Source organism: Hevea brasiliensis, chromosome 9 (assembly GCF_030052815.1).
Source record: "Hevea brasiliensis isolate MT/VB/25A 57/8 chromosome 9, ASM3005281v1, whole genome shotgun sequence".
Classification (NCBI taxonomy): domain Eukaryota; kingdom Viridiplantae; phylum Streptophyta; class Magnoliopsida; order Malpighiales; family Euphorbiaceae; genus Hevea; species Hevea brasiliensis.
In genome coordinates this window covers 13197980-13222686 of record NC_079501.1, presented here as the reverse complement: position 1 = coordinate 13222686, position 24707 = coordinate 13197980, and the positions used below count along the sequence as shown (strand labels likewise).

General features: G+C 34.0%; 5 protein-coding genes and 2 long non-coding RNA genes across 11 annotated transcripts; 3 read left to right on the top strand and 4 right to left on the bottom strand.

The window, feature by feature from the left end:
• The first annotated feature begins 520 nt into the window (after positions 1-520).
• Positions 521-2673, top strand: LOC131183084 (uncharacterized protein C24B11.05-like). Of its 2 annotated transcripts, none has more exons than XM_058152993.1 (9): positions 521-756; positions 968-1052; positions 1159-1224; positions 1330-1427; positions 1554-1591; positions 1673-1760; positions 1856-2149; positions 2249-2314; positions 2411-2673. In XM_058152993.1, exons 1-9 carry the CDS (start codon positions 754-756, stop codon positions 2567-2569), a joined length of 897 nt encoding a protein of 298 aa, XP_058008976.1. In that variant the 5' UTR covers positions 521-753; the 3' UTR covers positions 2570-2673. The 2 variants fall into 2 exon arrangements, with proteins under 2 accessions (XP_058008976.1, XP_058008977.1); XM_058152994.1 differs by having other exon boundaries at positions 521-808.
• Positions 2155-2689, bottom strand: LOC131183087 (uncharacterized). Its single transcript, XR_009151247.1, has 2 exons — positions 2575-2689; positions 2155-2490 (listed from the first exon to the last, which is right to left on the bottom strand). It is a non-coding gene; the product is annotated as an uncharacterized LOC131183087 (long non-coding RNA).
• A 570-nt stretch (positions 2690-3259) lies between these two features.
• LOC131168800 (uncharacterized protein C24B11.05-like) lies at positions 3260-5724 on the top strand. 2 transcript variants are annotated; one of them, XM_058152995.1, is made up of 9 exons: positions 3260-3402; positions 3696-3766; positions 3879-3944; positions 4053-4150; positions 4259-4296; positions 4374-4461; positions 4576-4854; positions 5113-5178; positions 5274-5724. In XM_058152995.1, the coding sequence occupies exons 2-9, from the start codon at positions 3709-3711 to the stop codon at positions 5427-5429; spliced, it is 849 nt and encodes a 282-aa protein (XP_058008978.1). In that variant the 5' UTR covers positions 3260-3402; positions 3696-3708; the 3' UTR covers positions 5430-5724. The 2 variants fall into 2 exon arrangements, with proteins under 2 accessions (XP_058008978.1, XP_058008979.1); XM_058152996.1 differs by having other exon boundaries at positions 3286-3402; positions 3689-3766.
• Positions 5725-6405: 681 nt separating this feature from the next.
• Positions 6406-9152, bottom strand: LOC131183086 (uncharacterized). Its single transcript, XM_058152997.1, has 10 exons — positions 8927-9152; positions 8607-8649; positions 8177-8248; positions 7985-8009; positions 7855-7887; positions 7597-7695; positions 7369-7522; positions 7049-7272; positions 6648-6886; positions 6406-6561 (listed from the first exon to the last, which is right to left on the bottom strand). Exons 2-10 carry the CDS (start codon positions 8607-8609, stop codon positions 6466-6468), a joined length of 945 nt encoding a protein of 314 aa, XP_058008980.1. The 5' UTR covers positions 8610-8649; positions 8927-9152; the 3' UTR covers positions 6406-6465.
• Positions 9153-10701: 1549 nt separating this feature from the next.
• LOC131183083 (uncharacterized) lies at positions 10702-18079 on the top strand. 3 transcript variants are annotated; one of them, XR_009151246.1, is made up of 3 exons: positions 10755-11009; positions 11941-12219; positions 17801-18079. It is a non-coding gene; the product is annotated as an uncharacterized LOC131183083 (long non-coding RNA). The 3 variants fall into 3 exon arrangements; XR_009151245.1 differs by lacking the exon at positions 17801-18079 and adding an exon at positions 13059-13459; XR_009151244.1 differs by lacking the exon at positions 17801-18079 and having other exon boundaries at positions 10702-11009; positions 11941-12522.
• On the bottom strand, positions 14683-17246 carry LOC131183082 (scarecrow-like protein 14). The gene has a single exon (XM_058152992.1). It carries the CDS (start codon positions 16859-16861, stop codon positions 14813-14815), a length of 2049 nt encoding a protein of 682 aa, XP_058008975.1. The 5' UTR covers positions 16862-17246; the 3' UTR covers positions 14683-14812.
• Positions 18080-18668: 589 nt separating the features above from the next.
• LOC110636953 (scarecrow-like protein 14) lies at positions 18669-21464 on the bottom strand. Its single transcript, XM_021786857.2, has one exon. The coding sequence runs from the start codon at positions 20911-20913 to the stop codon at positions 18826-18828; it is 2088 nt and encodes a 695-aa protein (XP_021642549.1). The 5' UTR covers positions 20914-21464; the 3' UTR covers positions 18669-18825.
• Between the last annotated feature and the right edge of the window lie 3243 nt (positions 21465-24707).

Sequence of the window (24707 nt, the reverse complement as noted above, 5' to 3'; positions counted from 1 at the left end):
ATAAAAAAATTTCAATTAATTTAGAGAAATATATAAATTAGACCATTCTTTTAATACTTTCACATCATGAATATAATAATAATAAATAAATGGCCACTCCACAAGCTTTATATATTTTATTTTATTGATAATAAAGTAAATGCAATTTATGACCTAATTGATGACATGTGGCCCCCAACAGAAAATGTTAAACAAGAGAAGAATCATACATGTGAAATTAAATGTTTCTGCCATGTTATCTACAATTATTGTCCAGCATCCCACGTTCATGTCTAAATTAATTTTTTTTTATTTATCACACTTAATAATTTTAAAAAAAATCTGAAGAAATTCTTTGATTTTTACCCTTATCATTCAGATTACATAATGAAAAAATTTCTAATTAAAATTTCAAATTTTAACCATCATAATTTATTTTAAAGAATTTTAAGATTTATTTTATGGTTTTAATTATAAAAAAGAATATTTAAAAAAGGTAAAAAAAAAGTTAATTATATAATATATTAAAAATACTAAATTTTAATGCTCCCTTAAATATGTATTTTTATCTTTTCTATGTTAATAAGAAGTAAATTTCATAATTTTATATAGAAATAGCATGTATTTCATGAGCACAAAATAATTCTTAAAAAAAACAACTGAAAAAATAAGAGTGTTCTCTGGCATAGGTGGGAAGAGTATGGTTTTCCAGAAATTTCTATGTTGGCAAACAAGTCAAAAAGAAGTGGGGAATAATTAGTTAATTCACGGGAAATGGTGATATTTTTTTTCGTGTGGATTGTTGGACCCTGGTGTGAAATGGAAACTTGTATTTCTTCCCTCTCCCTACGCTCCTTTCTATATATCTTTCAATTTCTTCACAAGTTCAACAAATAACTTCCATCCCTGCAGTCTTCTTCTACCTCCTCCTTAATTCATTTTCTTTCAAAATAACCAATCCCCTCTTCTTTTTCTTTTTCCTTACCAGAGACTTCATAATCACCAATTCAACATGGCATATGAAGATCAATACCAGCAATCCCTGCTGCTAAAATATGACACTCTTCTCTTTGGTAAGCCTCCTCCATTTAATTCTTTAACTTTTTTTTTCTTTTTTCCCTATTGTTGGAAAAGGATCTCTCCAATGTATTAATCTTATTAATTGTAACTATTTTTTAGACGTGGATGATACCCTGTATCCCTTAAGCACTGGTTTCTCGAAGGAATGCGCCAAGAACATTGAAGGTATATTATATTGTTCACAGCATTCCTAATAAATTGTGATGTTGATTTTTTATTTTCAGTTGTTTTGCTCTTCTTAATCAATTGTCTATTCTTGCCCTTCTCCAGAATATATGGTTCAGAAGCTTGGTATTCCAGAAAATAAAGCCTCTCAATTGAATCAAGAATTGTACAAGAGCTATGGAACCTCAATGGCGGGTCTCAAGGTACTTTATTATATATTTTTCCATAATGTAAAATGTAAAATTAAAAGAAAAAATTGAATCATTTCAACAGCTTATTCTGAATTATAATTAATGTATTGGTTTTTTGTTTTTTTTTGTTTTTTTTAGGCTATTGGCTATGATTTTGACAACGATGAATATCACAGGTGTGTGCTTAATGTCTTCTCTATGCTTCCACTTTGTATAAATCATGACAATCATCTGACACTTTGAATTATAATTTGCAGCTTTGTTCATGGAAGATTACCTTATGAGAAGCTGAAGCCTGACCATGTTCTAAGGAGTCTTCTGCTTAGCTTGCCTGTCCGTAAAGTTGTAAGTTGACATTTACACTGCACGAGCCTCTTAATTTTGCGCGAGTTAGAAAAGGGATTTGGAAATTTATGATGCTTTGGTTTTTATTATGACAGATATTCTCAAATGCTGATAAAGCCCATGTGGCTAAAACTCTAAGCAAGCTTGGATTGGAGGACTGTTTTGAGAGGATTATATGCTTCGAGACCCTTAATCCCAGTGGCAAAACCAGTACTAGTTTTGATGATAAAAATGAGCTTCAACTTGGAAGTGAAATGCTTGAAATCTCTGATCATTCTTGTCAATCTGATATTGGTTCAATACTTCCTAAAACTCCAATCGTCTGCAAACCATTTGAAAATGCATTTGAACAGGCCTTTAAATTGGCTAACATCAATCCTCAAAGAACAGTACGTGGATTTCAAAGCTAGAAGTTCATTAATTTCTTGCCTGCAATTGAGCTTTAACTTGAAGAATTTATCTATATAATGCTTTATTTTTTTTTTCAGATATTCTTTGATGATAGCATCCGGAACATACAGACAGGAAAGCAAATGGGACTCAGGACTGTGTTGGTAAGTCACCACAGGATTTCTCTTTCTTGGCATTTATGATCTGAAAAAAGAAAAAAAAATTTCCTCATATGCTAATCTGAAAAAACTGGGTTTTAGGTGGGCAAATCGAATCGAATTTCGGGGGCTGATTATGTTCTTGACAGCATCCACAATATGAAGGAAGCACTGCCAGAACTCTGGGAAGCAAATAGCAAGAAGTCAGAAACTACAAAATATATAGCAAGTGTTTCAATTGAAACATCTGTGACAGCCTAAGTTACCACTGTGTATCTCAGTTTCTGTAACATCGATCATTTGTGCAGGAAATTTTTATCCCTACTGATGATCATCAATAAAGATTTTGTTTTTGGTAGTCTTAATTGATGAATTTTCCCAAAAATTTTGGCTCTCGGGCACTCGATAAAGGCATTCCTCGGTTTTGTCGTGATCATGAAATTTCTGTAATGTGTAGGACCGTGAATTGAGCTTGGTAATTCAATAGGAAAAAAAAATGTAAATAAAAATATTTTAAAAAATTTAAAATAAAGAGTAATTTAATTAAATTAAAAAATATTTTATTAAAATTTAAGTAATTTAATTTCAATGTAAAAACCTGAAATCACATATAAAATATAAAATTTAAAAGTTAAAAAATAAATTAAGGGAGAGGCAACCTCCATTTAAGGGTGTCGCAATATCTCCTCCACAGTGATGCACAGAATCAAGACACGGCAATTCTGCAATCAACACGTTTCAATCGATCTTTTCTTCATTTATCAATAATACACGGAAAAGTCTTTCAACTTGATGGATACGTGTCAAACTCTGATACGCGTCCAGAGGAACCGGAGCAGAAAGAGTGTGTGCTCGAAAACACTGAAAAATCCCTCGTCAACAGTCTCTACATTTCAGTTTCTTCTAGATATTCCATCAAATCAAATTTATTGAAATTAAATAAAATTATTTATTTTCCCTGTGAAGCGAGCAGCATCCTCAACCGCCCGGCCTCTCTCTATTTAATAGAACCCAACTTCATTCTTAAACTTCTTTCCTTGCATCTTCCCTTTTGCGCTTTCTCTACATCTTTGTGCGGTTCTGCGATCCATCTGGTAATGGCTTATCCTTTGTATAAATTTTTCAATTTCTTTCACTTTTCTTTTTCTTTTTTTTTTTTCTACATTGTTTTTGGGTCTCATTTGATGGAGTACCTGACTTGAGTCTTATTTTTCTTTTTTTTGGTGCTTTTGACCTTTCTTGTTGTAATGTTGCTTGAATGTGGCGTTCTCATGGCGTCCATGCGTTTGATCTTTCCCTTTATTATTATTATTATTATCATTATTATCTTTTGGGTATTTTGGGTGGTTTCTCTGATACAATTGTTTTTTTTTTTTTTAGTTTTTAGCCTGCATATAAAAATGGAGTATGAAGAGAACCAACCAGTGGCTCTGGAGAAGTACGATTGTCTCCTTTTTGGTAAGCTCTTGTATGCTTTCTAAATCTTTCATCTTGTCATCATAGTTGTTTGATAGCCAATCGGTCTTCTTGTTAGAGTTTAATCTGATGATGGGTTATAATCATTTGTCAGATTTAGATGAGACGCTCTATCCTAACAGTTCTGGTTTGGCTCAACATGTCACCAAGAATATTGAAGGTAGTTACATTTTGTAATTTTGCCTATTTTTAATTAAGCATATGTGCGTGTATATAATTTTGAATTAGTTGAATGATGTAATTCACTTCGGAATTCGTTATTTTTTAGAGTATATGATTCAAAAGCTCCGCATTGAGGAAAGTCAAGTCCCAGAATTGTGTGTTTCCTTGTACAAGTATTATGGGACAACATTGGCTGGTCTCAGGGTATGGTTCAAGCAACTTTTTGTGTGTTTTCTTCTGGGTATGGAGAATGCTTCATTTGGATTCTCCTGATTAAAATGTTTTGCTCTTTGTGGTTTTTCTTATCTCCAGGCTATTGGGTATAAGTTCGACTATGATGACTTCCATAAGTAAGCGGTTGTTTCTTTATGTCTTTATGTATCTTTTTATGAAATGCTTCTTTTCTAACACTTTGTCTATTGTACAGTTTTGTTCATGGAAAATTACCCTATGATATCCTAAAGCCTGACCTTGTTCTTAGAAATCTTTTACACAGTGTGCCTGTTCGGAAAGTTGTAAGTTTCATTTCCTTAATCCTTGCTACATATGTATTGACTGCTTTTTGATGGTCTGTATTTTTTTCCTATCAGTTTTTCTTCTCGTGATAATGATTTGATCACTTTGTATAGGTTTTCACCAATGCTGATAAGAATCATGCTGAGAGGGTCCTCAATAGACTTGGGTTAGAGGACTGCTTTGAAGGAGTTATATGCTTTGAGACCTTGAATAACACTAACAAAGGAAATAATCCCGTTGAAGAGGATGAAAATGCAGTTTTTGACATCAATGAATATAGGGCTGCTCTGAATGCTGGTATTGCACTTCCAAGGTCACCAGTTGTCTGCAAACCATTTGAAGAGGCATTTGACCAGGTGTTTAAGATTGCCTGCATCAACCCTCAAAGAACGGTAAGATATTTATTCTTATTACGATCTGTGATTGGGTTCAGAATTGTCTTGGCTTTTAACTGCTTCAATCTATGGTAATATAGCGTTTGCATATTATCACAGTTGTTTTCAAAGTGTGGGTTCGTTCTGATTATGATCTCCGATTATCCAGTTCCTCATGCGTTATTAACTTGAACTCCTATAATTAATTTCTTGGTCACTGGGTCCTCAGATAGTCTCTTTTATCTTTTATTGACATTGTCATTTATTGCTTTCCAGTTGTTCTTCGATGACAGCATCCGTAATTTACAGACTGGGAAACAGCTGGGCCTCAACACTGTGTGGGTAAGTTAACTTTATCAAACCATGAACATAATTGTACCTTCAGGCTTCAGCAGAATTTTTGCCTTGACAATCAACTCTTCCTGATGTGAGTACAGGTAGGCTCTTCCCATCGCACTGAAGGTGTAGACTATGCACTTGAGAGCATCCACAATATCAAGGAAGCACTGCCGGAGCTCTGGGAGGCTAATGAGAAGTCTGAAGATGTGAGGTATTCAGGGAAGGTTGCCATTGAGACTTCAGTTAAGGCATAGCATATTTGTAGGTGGGCATTTTCTCAACTCTATCTAATGCGGTCACACGATGACATCTTATTTGTTTGAAATTAAACACGCTTTTTTTTCCCCTCAACTTTTGTAACATTTGAGCCATTGAGCTCTCACATTAGCTTCTGTTGTTCTTTGTTTCTCTGATTTGTAGTTTAAGTGATCTTAGCTTCCTGTATTGGGGGCTTGTAGCAGGGTTGGCCTTCCTGCATGGGTTATTTGGAATATGAATCTTGATTTATTATAGGGAGAAATAAAAAAAAAAAAAAAGTCTCTTTCGTCATTCTAGTGAGCTATGTGATATGGCAATCACCTGCTCATATGGTTATATTGTTGATGCCACCTGTGGTTAACAATATTTCCCATAAAAACTCAATTCCCACCCCTTAATTCTCCTCCATTACCACCGTTACCAAACAATGTTTTGGCCTGCCAAATGCAATCTCTATTTTTCATTCGAGAGTAGATATGGAAAGTATACCCCTATCTCATGAGATTCCCCACGCATCACATGACAATGAACGGAACAGAGAACAGTAGTGGAGAAAGTTCTCCCTACCGGCCGTGGGATAGATCGAAAATGGCTCCTGCTGCGTCCTGGCCATTCTTAAGGCAGAGTAAACCGCGCTTGTCCACTTGTGCTGTTTTTTGTGTATGACGGAAAATTCATTTTGCAACACAGTAGGCTATGAAGCACATTTGCGTGAGATTGTGAATTTGGTGACATGAATGACGGAACTAAGTTGCAGATACAATCTACGGAGTTCCCTGCCTAGCAGATGATAAATATGTGAGGTTGTTTTGTAGGATTTTTGTATGGAAAAAATATACTAAACAGAAGAAAAGTAGCATATGCTCTTCTGAAGTAACTTTGACGTTTCTATCACCATACTTGTTTTTAAAAACATAATTACTTTGCAATAAAAGCACGGAGACCCTCTGGCCTCCACAAAATCATCATAATGAGTTGAACTAGCCTCTATCGCAAAAAAAATGGACGAATGGCAGAGAACTTCAATAAATTTCATTCTTTCAAAGAATACTTTTTCCCTGTGAATGCTTGAAATTTACGTTCTTCAACCTTCTGAGGTGCCTCTTGACTGCTCTTATTTGGGGCATTCTGAGAATTAAAAAGCAAATGCTGAGTTTAAAGCAGTACAGCAGAAAAATTGGTCTGCACGCCACCACAAACAAAGAAAAACGTACCTTTGGTGTTCCACTTCGGGGTTGGTTTACATTTGAACCAAAGACGAGCTTCCCAGAGTGTGAACAAGATGCAGAGTTTGATGGCTTGGAGCTACTACTATCTTTCCCAACCTCTTGAGGGCTCTGTTTCAGATTGTTAGCTGATGCAGTTGCTAGTGCTGATAGTTTTCCATCCAAACGTCTTGCTACTCCAGTGAATGGACTGAACTTTGGCATCTTTTTGGCTGGCTCTTCTTCAACTGAAAGATGAAAATTCAAAAAAAAAAAAAAAAGATTAAGATTGGCAGCAATTTCTTTAAAGGGCTCACTTTTTATAACACCCAAATTTTTTTTAAAAAAAAAGTAAAGATAAAAAATTTCAGAAATTTGACAAACTTTTACATTAAAACTAAAAAGATAACCTTCAGGTGGTGTCTTATTTGACCTAGGAGATGGAGCTGGCTTTTCAGGTTCTTTATAGTCAAGAGGCGGAGCAAAATCTACCTCACAGTCTGTTTCAATAATACTGATTGCAGAGCATGGTTTTGTTTCAACTATGTCAATGTAGTACTTCTTGTTGTTATAAGCAACCATTATTGTATCACCAGTTGTTAAACAAGAGTAGTTCCTCAATGAAGTCTCTAAGCTGCAAGGGAACATCAAGGAAGAAATAAATATGCATAAAAAGAATTTTTAATCTTTCTACTATAAGAAAGAAAAGTAAAATGAATAATAGACCAACATTGCTTTGGGGTTGGAGATATCTAAGAAGTCCTTAGTGTGGGGCTGCAGCTTTACATAAGTTCCCTTTGTGAGGCTGGCATTTTTTAATTGCACAATGTCTCCCTCTTGCAGGAGCATGTTTTCCATCATCTGAAAGTATAACACAAATAAGCAGATGACTAACAAGCAGCATTAGCATATTATCAGAATCACAATAGAAGCATACCCAATAGGCAAGAATATGATTCCTCATCAGCAATAAATTCTAGAACCCCACAATGTGTAACTCGCTCAACAGATGGATTTCGGAGTTCAAAAAGCATTGGGTAGTCAATGTGCAAAGAAGCTGGAGAGCAAACATATAAAACTTGTGATTGATGCTATGATAACAAAACCAGGAATACAAAAGGAAAAAAAAAAAAATCCATCTTAAAACACATGACCAGAAAGCAGAAATTAAAGAGATGAAGCAACTGGAAAAAAATATTGAAAATTAGTTGCTTACCAAGGTGATCAAGAGCTGAGGGAGGCATAATAACTAGAAGCAACAAGATTAATCAATTACAAACCTTTGTAAAGAAATTGTCAAGAAAAAAGGTGGGAAAAAAACAACTTAAATGAGAAGATAAACATACTTTTATCGCCCTTTTCCACATGTGTCTGCAAATATTCACATGGTTAGAATGAGTTTAGAGTGATATATTTAAGTGGTACTCATCAACCACAAATACAATGATCAAATGAAAATATGCTGCACAGGAAGCCAACAAATCCATTACAAGGAATTGAGAATTATTAAAAACAATTTCAGCACTTATTTATCAAACCTTATCAATGAAAGAGACAGGGTAACAGCGATAACTCCGTTCAAACGTTGAACTGTGGGGGTCTAGCCGAGCCTGCAATTGCCAAAACCAATGATCAAATGAGTGCAGCAATAGAAGTACAACATTTTCAATGAAAACAAACCCAGAAACTAGAGCAACAAAACTTTTTAATAGTTATTAGATAACCGTGTATGCTGCTTAAGCTTCTGTTTGACTCATTCCAAAACTTGCATACAATGAAAAGAACGCTCATAGCTTAAAACCCAATAAAAGTTTCGAGGTACAATTGATAGTTTCTAAATACACATCACATACATAGAAACTAAATAACAAAAAGCTTTAAATCAACAATTGCATGACATTCATGTCCGCTAATTTGATAATCAATAGAAGTCCAACCAAAATATATGGCAATAGGTTATTAACATACCATGTCTATCGAGTTAAACAGCTCCAACCCACAAGATGTCCACCTGAATAAATGTGAAAAGTAAAGATAGAGCAGAGAAAACAAATAACCTAATGGACAAAAAGAAAACCCAATTCGTATTAAAAATGAATCAAACCCAAAAACACCTCATTTACGAGAGAATGTTGAGATAATTTCAAAACATGTATAATGACATGTTTATATACACAAAACACACAAGCACTACTGCTATTGAGTCTTACCAAAATATTCGAAGGAAAACAAAAAGATCAAGATATAGTACCCAAAAAGCAATTAAAGCAGAGATATAGGATCAAAACCTATGGAATCAGAGATTGACTGATGACGACGGGGAGCCAACACAGTTTTGGGTGAATGGAGGAAGGCGGTCCCCGGATGGGTGGAACTTGCTGTGGGTGAATGACGGTTATTTAAGGAGAGTGCGGGTCCTTTGATTTTATAGGTATAGGAGAATGTCTATCGTATGCATATCGGACACCAACTCATTTTGTACCAAGCAGTCCTGATGCTCATCGAATCGTACGACTGCTATTGCAGATCGCAACCTCGTGGGAGAGGATCCCACCTTGAAACATGGGCAAAAAATTGTATCATCCAATGATACAATTCAATACATCCACAACGGCGTGTATATAAAGAATTCGAGTAATTTTTTTAATAATATGTATTAAATAAATTTTATTAAGAGTATATTAAACATAATCCTAATATAAATCATTAATATGATGATTCCCCTTTGGGATATGAATAAAAAAAGTAAATTTATCTTACAATATATTTAATATAAATTAAATTTCGAATAAGAATGAGTTTAGTAATTATTAAATTAAATATTAATATAAAATTTTATATAAATTTAATTAAAATATTAAAATAAATATATAAATTTAATACAAATACTTAATTTAATAATTATTAAATTCATCACCAGTAATTGCACCTTTTATTTTAATTACTCTATTATAAGCCATTTAATGCCTTAATGGGCAAAACAGTGTAATACTATAAGAATCGATTTTAAAAATTTAAATTAAAGTGATAATTTTATTTTACGTGTAATTGTAAAAAGTTAAACTCATGAATTTTTTTAATCATTAAATTAAATATTTTAATTTAAGTACACATATTTATTATATATATTTTTAATTAATTTTATATAAATTTTGATATAAATATTTGATTAAATAATTTTTAAATTTATTCTCACGATGAGATTAAATTTATATTAGATATATTATTTATTTTAATATTAAAAATTACTATAAATTTATAAAAAAAATATATAAAATATTTAGTAATAAATTAATACCCTGTGTATACAAATTATATAACATAGTATTTATGTTATTAACGATTTTTATTTGTGCATGCAAATTATGTAACATGGTATATATGTTATTAACCATTTTTATTTTATAATTATATTAATTTTATAAATATTAATGCGATCATTATGTAGATAAATACAAATAATTTTACATTAAAAAGATAAAATAAGAATTAAATTTACATACATTAATCCTACATTTGTTTCATGAATGACTTTTTTTGCATTTTTTAATATTTATTATTAAGGAAAACAATACCGTTATTTAAAAAACTAAAGTGATTTTCTAAATTTTAATATATTAATTAAAATATAAAACAATTTAGATATATTCGTTATAAAAATTATACATTGATTTATTAATCACCCTTAACCATTGATAACACTATGGTCAACGTTGGTCAGTAAAGGTCAATGACAGTCAATGTTGACCACCATGATATTAATATTCTTTTTTATATTTAATAACAAAATAATAAAAATTAAAATTTAATAATCTATATATTTTTATAGCATTATAAATTAAAAAAAATAACTTTTTTATAAATTTCAACTAATTGAAAATATTTTTTCATAGTTTTTTGAGCATTACAAGTAAATAATAAAAAATAATTTATTTTCTAAACAAATACACAAATAAATTATTTTATGTGGAATAAATAAAATCTAAAATTTATTAAAATTTTCAAGTCATTTAAAAATAACAAAAAATTAATTACAATTACAAATTAAAGTGTGCAACGCTTGGGCTGGCCAGTATCCATTCTCAACCCGACCCAATTACTGGCTATAATTAAAACTCCAGTGCGCCACAGATGAGTCTCGGGTCCGAGGGCGGTTATGAAACCCTAAATCAGAAATAGAGTTTCTTCTTCCAATTAATGAAGCCTTCGTTGTATAAAGTAGAAACAACAGAGCACAAAAGCTGCTTGCTTCGGGTTCTTGGAGAGGAAAGAGGTCTTACGAAGTTTTTAATCTGGTCCTTTGTTTGTTTCCAGAAGAGAACTCCAGATATGGCAAAGCGCGAGATATCTAGTACTCTGAAGAACGTGAAGGTAGTTTACCCGTCAAACTTTAAAAATTCTATCATTTTAGCTTCATTGTTGTTAGTTTCTACTGCTAGTCTTGGGTTTGAACTGGGTTTTGATTTGATTTATCTGGGTTTCCTTTCCTTTGATGAATTTTTACTTCTGTTTTCTGGAACATGCACAATTAACTTTGTAACTTACACGTGTACTAATGTGGGAATCTTATTCTATAATTCATGCAAAGGGCAGCTCAGAGAGAGGAAAAAACTAAGAAACGAGAAGAGGAGAAACCAGATGGGAATTTCTTTTCCCTGGTATCATTAGGAAGTGGTAATGTAGCATATATTAGTTTTGCTTCTTGAATTTTAAGTTGATTTCAGTTTTGTTGGTCATAATTCTTCTTGGTTTCCCTTTCTGAGTTTCGACTGCATTGCTAACTACCTTAGGGTAGAATATGGTATGGGCTTTGTGTGATTTTATTCCTTTGAGAATCATATTCCTCTTATCATTAATAAATAGAATAATATGAAAGTGAATAAATAAGCAAATGAATGAAGCTATATATTTTATTTGTCAAGCATTTGAAACGGCAATCATTCATTTTCTGTTTTCCTTTTCCCCTTGTATTACTGTCGGGATGAATGACCCTGTCCTTGGAACAAATTTAATCTTGTAATTTTTGCATGATTGTCTTCCACTCAAACTGCCCCATATTTTGGTCCATCAATTTCACTTTATTATGTTGAATTGTTGATATATCAGCCATGGTCCTTGATGTTATTTGTAAGATTAATGGTCCATAAATTGAGGTTTCTTAATCAGTTTGAGAGCCATTATCTTACTGATTATGACCTTGATATTAGTGTTGTTTTATTAGCTCCTATGCATGGTCTAGATTCTTGATGTCATATTATTATAACATGTGGACCTCTTACACTGCCTTTTTATGTGCATGTAGCATGGTAATAATGGAAGGGGATCCCCTTCCAGGAGCAGTTATGGGACGGATGTCATTTCAAAGTTTTAATCCTTCTGTTGATGTGAGTTTAAAGATCAAGTGATCTGAACATTTTTATCTTATGAACAGTCACCTCCTGAGCTTCTCTTATGGCTTATGCTCTCACACCAAATCAATTGTTTGGTAGAAACTAAATGAAGAAGCAGCTAACGTCTGCCAGCCTGAAGTGTCTGATGTGCATGCCACTGGCTCCAGTGGTCAGAGTAGGACATCTTTTAGGTGGGTGGTTTGACTTTCTTAAAATCTCTTTGTTTTTGTAATGATAGTTGCCTACATAATTGTTTGTAAAAATGAAGTTTTCCTGTTTCAAACCTAGAATGACCAACTCGCATCTAGTACATGTTGTACATTTAATACGGGTGTGGTTTGAATATAAAGCCTAGGGTTTTTCTTTATAACAATGTTGTTGTCATTTAGAGAACATGCAAGTATACAGGATAGAAAATAGGATTTGAGTAGGCCATTTTATATAATTAAGTTGGCATTTTCTAATAAGTTAATGAAATATGTTGGGCAAGGTCATCCATTTTTTGTTTCTCTCTCTTGACTCTGTATACCCTGTTTGGGAGGAGGTAGTAAAGTAAGGGTTTTTTTTTTTTTTTTTTTAATTAAAGTTTTTTGAAGTAAGTTTTTTCATGGTTTTTAAACATTCGTAATATTTTAGTGTTTGAGAGGAAGAGAAGTTTTTTTAAAGTATTTGAAAGTTTTAAAGAGAAAATCTTCTAATTGATGGGTTATGGGTTGGAAAATGGAGGTTTTTAAACCTTGAAAACCTCACTCTCTCTCAAATAGAAACACAAGTTCAAGGTTTTTAAATCTTTAAAAACCTCTCATTAATTTAAAAAACTTCCTCCTAAGCAAAGGTATAATTCAGTTAAAACTAATTATTGTTTTTCCTGCTAGAGATAGGGTGCTCAGCTGTTAAATATATCAAGGGATAGGCAATCAACTAAACACATGGTAATAGATAGTGAACGGAATAATGGTTAAAAATTCAATTGGTTGCATGCTTGTACGTGTATATGAATTTTGGACGAAACTTTCTTTACTCTTTGCAGAGAAAATGGATCATCACAAGATGAAGCAGGGTGTTCAAACGCTTTTAGGGGAAAATCTGACATAGACCTTAAAAGAAAACAGTCTGAAGTAGTAACTCAATTACAGAATCGGAATAAATCACCAAAAACTGAAGGTGGCCAGCAGCCATCACCAAATAGCAGATAAGGCTCCTTCAAGCAACCAAAACATGAAAAACTGGATTGGAGTATGCGCAGACCAAAAAGTCAATACAATCAAAACGAGAGAGGGTGAGAATAAATAGGTCATTAGCTTAAAAATTGTGGAATTTTTTTTTTATAAAAAATTTATTATCAAGTTATTAAATTTGATGTTATAATTGTTGTCCTTCTGATTCTGCCTCTTGCATTCTTTTTTTAAGCTATTGAATTTTACTCGGAAAAGAAGAAAAAAAACCCAAAACATTGTCATCACGTTATTAATACGCTGGTTTTGTATACGAGCTTTGAGATTTGTAATGTGTCGCTTAAGAGTTGTTTGACTCTCTCCCTTACGTGTGGTATCAAATTCGATGCCATTGATTTTTAACCACCTGGCCTACTTTTGATTCTGTTAATATTTATGCGTTTGCCTCTGGTAATTAAACTTCGTCACCCAGGTGTCTGTACGTTGAAAAAACTTTTGCAGTATTCCTTGGAGAGGTGCTGTTCTGACTCTGCATTAGTAAATAAATTTGGACAGATCTTGAAAGGCAGTACTTGGGTCCATTTGATTTGAAGATAGAAGTGTAGAATCACGGTCAACTTCAATTCAAGTTGACCATCAAAGTACAGGATATGTTAGTACATGAAAATTGGAGACTATCAAAGACTCGGAACAAAATTGACCTGAATAACTGGACTAGGATCAGACTGACAGTGTCCCATGAGATGAGACATACAGCATAGCTGGGTGTATGAAACACGGTACCTTCAAGAATTGAATTTTGATTAAGTGGTGTTAGACTTTACAACTCAGTAGTAGAGGAATGGAGTCGGCTTTCAAAACTGTAGTTTGGATCTAAATCAATTAAAAGTGAAAATTCATAGCTTCTATAATCTACCGAGAGAATATTCAAATAATGTTTTTAAACCCCGTGAAAAAGAAGGTAGATGGGCCTCATTAGAGAAGTGGAGGAATTGTTACTTAGCAGGGTAGCAAGTTTTGGTGCGAGTCCCACACCTTTTTTTTTTGGAAAGCACACGCTTTGGTCTTAGGTAATCATTTCATCAGAGTGAACTTTCTGGGAGAGCCCAAAGAATCCAATTGGCTTCTTAAATTGGTTGTGGTAGGTATGTTAGGGCCGCATGAAATTATAACGATCACATCTGAATTTGGAGATTTACATTAGATTATTTATGGGATATTATGGAAATGTTAATGCAAGTTCCATCATCAAAGTTATTGGATGGATGCCAACGAGGGGGAAAAGAAGCAAAGAAACTATGAAGTTAATTCTTGTATTAGGTGAGACATTGAAGTTTTTCTTGGTATCACAGCATCATAGAATCCTAGCTAATTGCTAGAGGATTTAGAAAAGGAAACTTGGGAGTCCCTTCAAAGCTAATGCACATTCAGGATCGTGTTAGTGATTCTGCAATTAAGGAACTTCTATGCAAGGTGAAATGAATCAGAAACACTGACAAATCTGAAGTTAATTAACAATAACATACTAGATAAGACAAGAGAAACTAAACTTCTAATAGGAGCCCATAATCTATTAATTCTAACATGTTAATAAACAGAGTTTCTTATGTTAATCACGGACAGGTTTCCAAACTGAAAGTGCGTAGACTATTCTCCCCTTCCATCCCTGCAGCATCCACCGGCTATCCTCATCAACAACAAAGTTCTTATTGTAATTTGATTCCACAGTAGCTGTTACTTGCTTCGTGATCTCCTGGTCTAATGGAAGCTGCCTGAACCCAGCCTTAACATTTCGAACTTGCCACTGCCTATATGTCTCTGGCCTTTCAACTCTGTCCCCACCCTCACAGGCTATGACATTCATTGCATACCTTCCAAATATTTCTTTCTCAAACATCAGTCTCGCAGGTTCTTCACGAGGTATAGTAGCATCAATCATGTCAAACAATGCTGAGAAGTGGAAGAGTGCATCTCGAAAACGTGTGAGGAAGAAGGGCGCATTGTAAGTACCATTAACTACTCCATGGATGAAGATATCTGGATTAATTCTCCTCATTTGTTTCAGAACAATATCTCTCACACTGTTGGCTACCATTGTGTCATCAGGGAGGTTCTTTAACCGATACAAACAATTAACAACAACCATCTCATTTCTGTCAATCTTGAAATCCTCATATTGGATACTTTCCCATTTCTGTGCTATGGCATTGTACTCAAATGGGACATTGAATCTCTCACAGTATTTTCTTAAGCGATGACCTGTTTCTTCAACCCTTTCTGCAGGCCGGAAGCCCGGTTGAGGAAACTCAATGCCTGTGATACACAACTTTGGAGGTCCTCCAGTCCTTGTTGAGAGACGCTCAATAAGGGAAGGCCATTGAAAGCCATAGAGAATGCCATAATCAATAATGTGTAGCCTAGTCACTTTCTCTGCCAGTTTCATGATAGTCTGGTTAGCATAAAGGTATGACATTGTCTGGAAAGGGCATGCCGTAACATATGTGTGGTAAGCTTTTAGCATATCAGCAGCTGATGTTGTACTACTTACCACGGGTGTATATCCAGGCGTCCCTGTTCCAGCCAATCGTGCCTCCAAGCCATTGGCAAAGAAATGTGCCAATCTTTGGTTTCCATCACCATAAGGGGAAGAATATTGCTTTACCTGTCTTAGCTGTTCCTGTGCAGCCCTTTGGTCATCGCTAGCCACAGCTAGCGCACATTGAGGCAGGAGAGTCCATAAATCCACCACTTCCTTTTTACTACCTTTTTTCTTTGAGCGACATTTTCTACCTATAGACCCTTTTGTTTGCCCATTGTTCTTCAACTTCCCTTCATCATTTTTTTGAAGAGAAAATGACCCAGAATCATTCTTTCCTGTCTGACCGAGCAACACCTCGTCGAATATCTCTGTTTCCTCAGGCTTTTCAAGAGAGATTGCAGAATGCTTGTTGCTTCTCCCTTCTAGATAGGCACTTTCCTCAAACTGATGAAGTTTCCTCTCCCTCAAACCATTAAACGAGTAATAATCCCTGGTGTTATCCTTCTCTTGAAAATCTGATGGAATCAAAGAACTAGCATTTGAAAATGACTGACTGCATAAATCTGGCACCTGGAGGGTATTTACATGAGAGAATTCAAATTCAGCGTGGTCAAAAATCCAACTTGATTCAACCAAGTTGATGGAAGTAGAACAAGTGTTGCTGCTATCACTACTGGCACTCCAAGTGAAAGCGCTGCCTAGGCTGTGAATGTTTTGATGAAAGTTGGATGATTGATCCGACCAAGGAGGATACTTCTGGCCAAGAACATCATAGAAAGATTTCTCTGCAGCTTGGAGGGCTAAACCTTCATGCAACATACAGTTCTTGCTCTCTAATTCTTCTTCCATAAGCATATCACTTATGTACTTGAGAACAGAATTGGAGAAATCACTATTGTCGAGGGAATCTGCTTCAGGGCTTGAACCTGAATGTGATGCTGAATCCCTGCTTGAAGTGTGTGCATTTGTTGGAAGCTGATGTGGATGAGGATCTACATATTCATGATTCAGTTCAAAACCATTGACAAGATAGTGATTTGGAAGGGCTGACATGGTGCCACAGTCAAATCTGAATCTGGTCCTGGCACCTGGAGGTGCTCGGAGTAGAGCATCATCCATAAAGACTACTGGTGGAACCAGACTGAAATTTGATTCTCAAAAACTGTCAACTTTGATTCCCCTTTACCAGTTGCTGAGGATCTTGGGCAAAATAACAACACTGAATGTTGTGGCTTAGTTATACTAGGATTTAAGGAGAGTTGGAGGGGAACAAAGATGAAATTTCTCCTAAATTTATACCAAGTAGCTGTAAACTCAGTTTTACTTGAAGAAAATTGAATAGAAAAATTGCTTGTACAGACTAAGCAGGAAAAGTCCAGAAGCCTGTTTAAGAAGCCAATGAACTATATACCAATCAGCTTCCAAGCTTTGTAATGATCAGCTTTTCATACATGAGTGGTACCTTAGGTATGTTTTAGCCAATGGGAGATGATGAATGTTACAATTAACAATGCAAAACTAGATAAATTATTGAATTAAGTGGTTGACAAGCTAACTTTAACAATCTGGATCCACAAGTCACTGACGTGTTAATGTGGATGCATGTGGGGGGGTTGTGGGAACTAGGTTCCCATCATGATGTCCAAATCAATTACTTAAATAAATGTATTCCTTAGTCTATCTACTTATAATTTAAAAGTAGACTTTTTCTTTTCCACTTAATTTCTTTTTATTTGGGAGTTCCAATGTAAAATTATACTATGTTCTTTTGCAAGTTCTACCTACCTACAATCATATTTGTTTTCAGATTCTCCCAATTGTTTTTCTTTTTCCTGATCACCATCTTCACTTTACTTGATGAAAGTGTCTGCCATGCATCAAGAGTATGACACATATCAGTTGTTGGCTTTCTATAATCATCTCAACATTTCTCAATAATCCTCCAATTACTAATCCTGTAGCTGCAATGACCGGGGGTATAGCAGCTTAAATCACTGATAACTTCTGGTATGGTCCCCCCCTCCCTTTTCTCTCCCAACTTCTTGCTCTCTCTCACAGGAAAGCATATGACAAATTGGCAATTGGAATGGGAGATATTAGGCAGAATAGTGATTGGTTTGCGTGTGTGTGCCTGGGTATTCATCTTTTAAGATTTACTGGAATCCAGTGTTTGATCTACGGTTCATTTGTAGCAATTTTCATTCTGTGCTGCTGAATTCCAGAAGCATACCGATTTTCCTTTTTTATTTTATGATTCGTGTACTGATTCATTATAATTTATTGCCTAAAATTACTGAAGATTGTCTCAAAAGTTCAAGACAAAGAAGTTAATTTGTATTCCTGCTTGCATTATTTTATTGGTAATATTTTAGTCCTTGGGAACCTTGAGAAAGCTGCATGTTTTTGCTGCACTTATGGACACTTTTGCTTTGAGTTTTGTCATTTAGACCTCTATTTGGCTGTTCCAATCAAACGTAAGATCAATTTGGTAAATTCAAGATGAGGCATATGGGCAGAACTTTTGATTCCTGGGTACCCTTCAACAGGTGTGCCCATTTCTGCCTTGCCCAAGCTCAGTAAAAAGCTGTGGAACTATTCAGGAAGAGTTTATCAGGAGAAGTTACAGATTCTGTTAGCAATAACTAAAATGAGTTTGCTGTAATAGTTCACTCGGAAATGTAATTTGGGGTATGCAAAGAATAATCAAATCCAGAAACTTCCCTCTAATTCCCTCTTTGCTTTCCTCTCATTTTCCTTCATTTTCTGTCACTTCCCTAGGTAACAAACACCATCTTTATCTGGTTATATCCAAAGGATATAACTCTGATAATAATGTGTGTTTGGTTTATACCATGAATACCTGTTTTCTGGTAAAAGCCATTGGAATCGATGTATTGGTTAATGTTTTTTTAACACACAGCTGGGATGGTGATCTCAAAAAGAACAAATATATTTCACCAATTGGGCAGGAAAAATTAAACATCAATATTAAAAACTTCTAGCTATATTTACATGAAAGATAGAAACAAAACTTCTAGTAGGGCCTTCTCATAAACCACTAATTCCATATACGAGCATACATGTTAATCCTGGACTGGTTTCCAAACTGAAAGAGCGTAGATAACTCTCCCTTTCCATCCCTGTAGCATCCACCCGCCATCCTCATCAACTACAAAATCCTTGTGATACTCTGATCTCACAGTAGATCTCACTTTCTTCAAAATTTCTTGATCTAATAAAAGCTGCCTGAACCCAGCTCTTATATTTCGAACCTGCCACTGTCTGTATGTCTCAGGCCTTTCAACCCTCTCAGTACCCTCACATGCTATGACATTCATAATATCTCTTCCAAATATTTCTTTCTCATACAGCAATCTTTGCTCATCTTCGCAAGGCACGTTAACGTCAAACATATCAAACATGGAAGAGAAGTGGAATAGTGCCTCTCGAAACCGAGTGACGAAGAATGGAGCATTATAGGTACCATTAACAACTCCATGGATAAATAAGTCTGGTTTGATTCTCCTGATCAATTTTAAGACAGCATCTCTTGCACTGTTTGCTACAACTGTGTCATCAGGGAGATTCCTTAACCGATGCAAACAGTTAACAACAGTCATCTCATCTCTGTTGATGTTGAGATCCTCGTACTTGATGGTTTCCCATTTCTGTGCTATGACATTATACTCAAATGGGACGTTAAACCTCTCACAATATCTTCGTAAGCGACGGCCAGTCTCCTCGACCCTTTCAGCAGGGCGAAAACCAGGTTGAGGGAGCTCAATTCCAGTAATTCGCAACTTTGGAGGTCCACCAGGCCTTTGTGAGAGGCGCTGGATGAGGCAAGGCCATTGAAAACCATAGAGAATGCCAAAATCAATAATGTGGAGCCTAGTTGCTTTCTGTGCTAGTTTGAAAATTGTCTGATTAGCAAAGAAATTTGACATTCGCTTGAATGGGCATGCCTTAACATACACCTGGTAAGCTTTTAAGATATCAGAAACTGGTGTCTTGTTGCTTACAAGCGGCGTGTATTTAGGCGTACTGGTACCAGCCAAACGTGTCTCAAGGGCCTTGGAGAAGTAATATGCTAATCTTTGGTTTCCATCCCCATAAGCTGAAGAATGTTGCCCAATCTGCCTAAGTAGCTCTGTTGCAGTCCTTTGGTCACTGATTGCCACAGCTTGTGCACACTGTGTTAGCAGAGTTGGCAAATCCACCACTTCTCCTTTGTTTCCCTGTCTCCTTCCTCGCGTCGTTCTGCCATTAGATCCTTTACCCTGCCCATTCCGGCTTGCTCCATTCTGTGACTTTTCATGAAGAGCACGTGCTTCAGACTTGCTGTTTTCACTTGGACAAAGCAATACCTTATCAAACATCTCTGACTGCTCAGACTCTGCGAGAGAAATAGCAGAATGCTTGTTGCTCCTCTCTTCTTCTAAATAATCACCATCCTCACGTTGATGATTTTTCCGTCCCCGTGAACTATTCGGTGAGGAATCTCTCTCAGTTTCTGGGCTGCTCTTTGGTGCCAATACCAAAGAATCACCATCTCCTATCCGTTGCCTGACCACTGTTAACGGGTGTATATCACTCTGGAAATATGGTCCTAGAAGGGTACTTTCAGGGGAGTCAATAAGAGAACTTTGGATTCCATGTAAATCTAAATCAACTCGATCAAAAATCCAATTTGAATTTTCAACTGAAGTATTAACAGCAGCTGGATAGCTCTTGCTGCTATCAACACTGCTACTCCAAGGTGAAGTATCATCAGGACTTTGAACATTTTGAGAACAGTGATACAATGAATGGGGATATTCCTGACCAAGGACATCATACAAGGATTTCTCTGCAGCTTGGAGGGCCAAACAGTCCTGCAACATACAGGTCTTGCCCTCTAAGTCCTCTTCCATAAGCATATCGCTTATGTACTTGAGAACAACATTATTATTTGGATCATGTCCTTCTGAGCTCAAGGATGAAGGAGAAGATGATGTCAAGTCATTAGGAGGTTGTGGATCAAATGAAGGAACGGGGGAATAAGGATTACTCAAGTTATTATTGAGCTCATATCCATTAAGAAGATTTCTATTTGGAGAGAAAGAAACGGGGTAATGGTCGAAATTGAATCTATTCATGGAATTAGGAAATTCTTGAAGAAGGGTATCCATCAAGAACAACAACACTTCCTTCGGGTTCCCAAGCAATTTGAGGAAAAGCAATTAGAACAAGATAAGAAATCTATGGCTCAGGTCAATTTCCCAGATAAATTTAAAATAAATAAATTTTAAAAAAGAAATTATTAGTCTTGACCTATGTTATAACATTCGAGTAGATCTCAGTTGAGTAAATGTGCAAGAAACGATAAAGAACCCATAAAACCACTTGAACAAGTGAGAAAATCCAGAATCTTGAAAAAAAAGATTGGAGAGAGAGGAATATACAACAGAGATTACAAAGTCAGAACCCAAAAAATAAGTGCTCGACCTAAACAGTTGGGTATTTTTTTTTACCTGAATAAATGTGCAATAAACAAAATACAGAGAGAAAAATTGGAGCTAAATACTATAAAAAATATATATATCTAAAAATAGAAAAAGATGAACAGATGATTTTTTTTTGGGTGGACGATGAAATAAAAATTTAAAGAAAGGTAAAGAATCCCCTGTCAGACCAGAGCTTTAGACAGAGATGCTATCTATGAGGCATGAGAAAGTAAAGGCCCTTATTTAAAAGAGAAACTGGAAAGCGATAACCTAGAGAGAGGAACCTTCAGGGAAGGTCTGTTAAAGATAGACAAAAGCAGCCGCCAGCCTATACCACTAATACCCATGCTGGGTTGGCTTTTCTTTCAGACAGTGATTAGTGCAACGTAACCTTTATGAGGCCCACGAGCGTTGGATTGCATAACACATGTCCCCGTGTTTGACCTCAGACTCAGACGAGCTTGTCTCGTTCCTTTTAACATGTTCCTTTCCTCCGTTAATTAACGTTCTTGGTCCACAAGCCATTGACCAGATTAACAGAGTGTGAACACCTAAGATTTCTTAATTTTGTACGAGTTCTGTAATGGTGTCTAAATTCGTGAACTTGATTAATTGTTTAATTATATATAAAACTTATCATAATATTAAAACCTTTTTTTTAAATTATAAGATGTGGAATTTAAATATTAATAATTTATCTGGTGTGCTTATATGGATAAAAAAAAAATTGTCTAACTTCGCCATTAAGTTCTATTTATATATAAATATAAGTAAAAGTGACGTGTCTTTAATTTATTTGATGAGAGTATCTATCATGGGAGATACGCGGTAGTGTCTTGCCTGATTTCAAAAGACAAAAATCTTGCATACTTTTCTTCTTCGCGAATCTTCAACCCAAGTCTCTTTTCATAATGGGTGTGATTACGAAGAGTTTTACCTCGTGTAATTAAGTTTAATAATTATTATATTAAATATTTATATTTAAATTTATATATTTATCATATACATTTTAATTAAATTTAGATATTTTTTAATATAAATATATAATTTAATAATTATTAAATTTATTTTTTTTATAAATTAAGTTTATATTAAATACATCATTTCATAATTTCTGTTACATTAAATAAAAAAAAATCAAATTTGTTTTACGAAAACATTTTATTATTTATTGATTCAAAATTAATAATTTTAATATTTACGTTGTCATCGATAAAAAAAATTATTAATTTCAGAAATTATAAAATATTTTATAAAATAATAATTTAAGTACTAAAATGCAACTAAGATTTAAATATTAAAATATAATCTAAATCTCATTACTAAAATGTTGTTTCATTACTAAATCTCACTTAATGTGTTATTTTTAAAACAACAAGAATCAAATTAATTTTTATATATTTTTTTAAAAAATTATAATTAGCTTTTTTTCTTTACACTATCAAACAACTAATATTTATATAGTAAATTATCAAGATATTTTCATTTTAATTTTTGATTTTAAAATAAATAATTGAAATTTTATTTTTTGATATATAATTATTTATTTTCAAAATTAAAATTTCATTTACAATGAAATATCAACCATTTCATTTCAGATTCAAAAACTCAAATTTGACAAACATAATAGATGACATATATATAAATATGATAGTATTTAAAGCTTTTACATTTTGTTAAAGTAAATTATTTATGTTTAACTTAAAGTAGATTGAATAAATTTTAGGGTTAATTACTATAAAGTTTCAGAGTTTTGTCTAAATTTATTAATTGGTCTCTAAAATTTTTAGAGGTAATTAAAATGTCTCTATTTTGTAAAATCAAACTATTTAGTCCTTTTGTTTTATTTTTTTTTTACAGAAAACGTTATTGGTAAAGGGAATGTCTAAATTACTTTCACTTAACCACACGCAAACACTATTAGGCTCATCTCCCCCAACCTCTACCATACCTTCCTCATTCCTTGACACACACAAAACCGTCCCTCCATCGTCACTAGTTCAACACCCACCATCATTGGTTCAACATCTCACCAGTCCTCTCCTTCCATATCACCGATAGCTTCCCCAATGCCAAATAGCCCCCTTTCTCCTTTAACAAACTCATTTCGTAACTCCTCATAGATCCATACATCTGTTGAGGCAGTGGGTATAGAATAGGTTTTAAGGCGTGATAAATCACTATTTTTAAGATATTAATTGCCCCCCACTAGATTACTGCAAGGTTATGGCAATATACCTCCAGGATACAACAAAACTTGAAATCTGCAGACAGCAACTCTTAAAGATTTCCTTTAAGAGCTTTTTATACGAACCGAATTTAGAGAGACTAGAAAAAAAGAAGAAGAAGTAGAAGTAGTATATATCTGAATTGAAAATTCATCGATATTTATAAAAAATGAAAAGTCATGGCACATTTTCTAGATAGACATATATATTTATTTCTAATAGATACAACTGTTTGTGTAATAGACATGTCTGTTTATTAAAAGACACCTATACAAATAGTTGTGACTTTTTGTATAGAATTGAATGTCTATCTATTAATAGACATATTTACTTGTTAATAAACACATCTGTTCGTAATTTATTTACGAAAATTACAATATGATAATTATTTTATTTGACACATATATGTGTCAAGTGCCATAATAGAATAATATATATTAAATTATATATATATAATTCTATACATATTTCACTCTTGTCATTCTTTCATTTGCTTATATTTTAACGATATAGGAATTCTTTCTCTCTATACTGTCTAACATACAAGCTATTTATAACAATCCCCCACTTAGCTTGTATTGTTAGATCCCATTGTTTCATGCATAATGAAAAGTATCTTTCGATTTAAACTTTTCCTTAGTGTAAGTATTTCAAAGTTCTAAAGAAATCATAGTGACCTTCGCTTAAACTTAGATTCCTATTAAATAGAAATGGAAATACTACACATATGAATCAATTAGTTCGACTTAAAAAGTTCACCAAAATTTTAGCACGAATATGGCCTTGTGCTACCTCCTGTTTTCGTGAACATTTACAAAAGTTATTCTCACTTTTGTTGAAGCGGCACCACTTCCTATGTTCATATAGGTGAAGTTTTCTTTGTAATAATTTTAAACTTCATTAAGAGTATAAATACTCATCCTCATTCCATTAACTTTGTACACTAAGTACTTAATTACAATATTTACTAATGACTTGTTGCTACCCTTTAAACTTTATTTAGTGATAATACTATAAAGTAGGGTTCCCATCAGTAGTAAATTTAATGGAATATTCTAAATCCTAATCAGCACATGTATTTATGATCATAACTCTCGAGAGCCCTTTTATTAAAGGATTTGCTAGATTATTATAGGATTTAACTTAAATATGGTAATAACACCATTAGAGACTAATTATCTTACATTTTCATGTCTTAAGCTTATATGTATATATTTTCAATTGTATATTTTACTATAAGCTTTAACCATC

Excerpts from the sequence above, each read along its gene's own strand:
- LOC131183084 (XM_058152993.1), top strand. Across the intron at positions 2,150-2,248 it reads ACATCAATCCTCAAAGAACA|ATATTCTTTGATGATAGCAT; the intron begins GTACGTGGATTT and ends TTTTTTTTTCAG. Across the intron at positions 2,315-2,410 it reads TGGGACTCAGGACTGTGTTG|GTGGGCAAATCGAATCGAAT; the intron begins GTAAGTCACCAC and ends ACTGGGTTTTAG.
- LOC110636953 (XM_021786857.2), bottom strand. The coding sequence starts at position 20,913 with ATGGATACCCTTCTTCAAGAATTTCCTAATTCCATGAATAGATTCAAT.
- LOC131168800 (XM_058152995.1), top strand. The coding sequence starts at position 3,709 with ATGGAGTATGAAGAGAACCAACCAGTGGCTCTGGAGAAGTACGATTGT. Across the intron at positions 4,151-4,258 it reads CAACATTGGCTGGTCTCAGG|GCTATTGGGTATAAGTTCGA; the intron begins GTATGGTTCAAG and ends TCTTATCTCCAG. Across the intron at positions 5,179-5,273 it reads TGGGCCTCAACACTGTGTGG|GTAGGCTCTTCCCATCGCAC; the intron begins GTAAGTTAACTT and ends ATGTGAGTACAG.
- LOC131183086 (XM_058152997.1), bottom strand. Across the intron at positions 7,888-7,984 it reads TGTGGAAAAGGGCGATAAAA|TTATTATGCCTCCCTCAGCT; the intron begins GTATGTTTATCT and ends TGTTGCTTCTAG. Across the intron at positions 6,887-7,048 it reads AAATAAGACACCACCTGAAG|TTGAAGAAGAGCCAGCCAAA; the intron begins GTTATCTTTTTA and ends TTCATCTTTCAG.
- LOC131183082 (XM_058152992.1), bottom strand. The coding sequence starts at position 16,861 with ATGGATGATGCTCTACTCCGAGCACCTCCAGGTGCCAGGACCAGATTC.